The sequence below is a fragment of the Octopus bimaculoides genome, chromosome 2 (assembly GCF_001194135.2).
Source record: "Octopus bimaculoides isolate UCB-OBI-ISO-001 chromosome 2, ASM119413v2, whole genome shotgun sequence".
NCBI lineage: Eukaryota > Metazoa > Mollusca > Cephalopoda > Octopoda > Octopodidae > Octopus > Octopus bimaculoides.
Window position 1 is genome coordinate 100,311,707 of NC_068982.1, and position 2,073 is coordinate 100,313,779.

A 2,073-nucleotide genomic window follows, 5' to 3' on the forward strand; every position below is an offset into this window, starting at 1 on the left:
ATATATATATATATATATATATACATAGCTCATCATGTGAGTTTATGTAAAAATTTGACAAAAATTTGGAGTAAATTGCAATTTTTTTTTTTAGCTGAGGAAATCTGCAATTCAATTTGAAGAAGATTTACGATCACATCTAGCACGTCAAGCTGCAGCTCATAGTTGCCACCTGAAGGATGCTCTCGAAGTACATGAAAAAGAACTTGAGACAGAGTTTGATAAGAGACTCAATATGAAGATTCTGGAAGAACGTGCTACCTTCCAGACAGAGATGTCTGGTTGGATTGGTCGGCTGAAAGGTATTGAAGCTGCAGTTGAAGGTAGGTCATTTTAGCTTTTTGTTTATCATTCTAATTTCAATATTTAATATTTTCTATTCTGTGTTAAAAAAAACATTGCTGGCTTTTCAAAAAGCTGAATCAGCATTTTGCTTTTTTTTTTTTGTTTGATCGTTGCCAGTGCCGATGGACTGGCTCCTGTGCAGGTGACACATAATACACCATTTCGAGCATGGCCTTTGTCAGTAAGACATCCAAGCAAGATCGTTGCCAGTGCCGATGGACTGGCTCCTGTGCAGGTGGCATGTAAAATGCATCAATTTGAGCGTGGCCGTTGCCAGTACCTGCCTGACTGGCCCTCGTGCCAGTGGCACATAAAAGCACCCACTGCACTCTCGGAGTGGTTGGCGTTACGAAGGGCATCCAGCTGTAGAAACTCTGCCAAATCAGATTGGAGCCTGGTGTCGCCTCCTGGTCCACCAGTCCTCAGTCAAATCGTCCAACCCATGCTAGCATGGAAAGCGGACGTTAAACGACGATGAGGATGATGATGATGATGATGACACTTGAGAAACCTTAAATGGCAGAAAACTGAAAATGTTCTGTCTCTTATAAATCTATCACCTTGTATACATGTAAGAACATTAAAATTGTTGTTAGTGTTGTTTTTCTTTCATAAGTTTATGAAGTTGTATTAATTGTAAATTGCAATGTCTCTTTTTTTTTTTTTTGTCTTTAGCCCGAGCAGAAACAGAGAAATTAGCTAAACAAGCTCAAGAGTTATGGCTGGCTTGTGTAGCTCTTAATGGTGTCATTCGACAGGGGCGTAAAAATATACTATCTAATGAAAACCAATTGAAACCGCTGAAGAAAGAAATCAGAACAGTTACTGATGCCGGGCAGAACCATCCATTTGTGACAACAATCTTAAACTCTATCCCTGCAGTGGCAATTGAACGTGGAGTTTGGACAGAGGATGCTCTGAAGGAGCGTTTTGTTAAAGTGAAAAAAGTGTGTAAAAATGTGGCTATGATAGAAGCTCCAGGCGCGTCTTTGTTTAAGTATTTCCTCTCCTACTTACAGTCGTTTCTTATATTTGAGGCTGCATACATCAAGATAGAGAAAGATCCAATAAATGTTGAAGAACTGACTACGTTTGCCATATTGGCCAATGCCGACCATTATCTTGAAAAAGGTGATATTGAGAGAGCTGTGCGCCTCATGAACCAATTACATGGCCAGTCCCGGTATGTGGCTTCAGATTGGCTTCAGGAAGCCAAATTGTTCCTCGAGACACGACAAGCTGCTGAAGCTCTCATTGCATTTGCAGCAGCCCGAGGACTAGGACAGTTATTTTAGGTTTGTAACTGATTTCATACTTGATCAGCCCTTATTTAATATAGATCATTGATGAGGTCATCATAGTTATACAGAAATGTAAAAAAAACAAAAAAAAACCAACCACTTGTGTGAATGTACGAGATACACTTATATAGTCACATGTGTGCTGCTTTATATATGCATGTGTTGTGTGTGCACATTCATACACACGTATGTATATATGTGTGTGTGTGTATGTGTATATATATATATATATATATATATATATATATTATATATATACATATATATATATATATATGTATGTATGTGTGTGTGTGTGTATATATGTATGTATATGTGTGTGTGTATATATATGTATGTATATGTGTGTGTATATATATATGTGTGTATATGTGTGTGTATATATATATATATGTGTGTATATGTGTGTGTATATATATATATATGT

The 2,073-nt window shown here is 37.4% G+C and overlaps 2 protein-coding genes across 2 annotated transcripts in view; one reads left to right on the plus strand and one right to left on the minus strand.

The window, feature by feature from the left end:
* The window catches only part of LOC106871627 (uncharacterized), a 28,486-nt gene extending 27,023 nt beyond the window's left edge, over nt 1–1,463 (minus strand). Inside the window, exon 1 of the mRNA XM_014918202.2 lies at nt 1,363–1,463. Within this exon, the coding sequence (XP_014773688.2) occupies nt 1,363–1,463 (101 nt within the window). The remainder of the gene's footprint in view (nt 1–1,362) is intronic.
* LOC106871626 (MICOS complex subunit Mic60) overlaps nt 1–1,886 on the plus strand; it is a 21,867-nt gene extending 19,981 nt beyond the window's left edge. The window contains exons 12-13 of the mRNA XM_014918201.2: nt 95–323; nt 1,021–1,886. Of these exons, the coding sequence (XP_014773687.1) occupies nt 95–323; nt 1,021–1,640 (849 nt within the window). The 3' untranslated portion in view covers nt 1,641–1,886. The remainder of the gene's footprint in view (nt 1–94; nt 324–1,020) is intronic.
* The last annotated feature ends 187 nt before the right edge of the window (nt 1,887–2,073 follow it).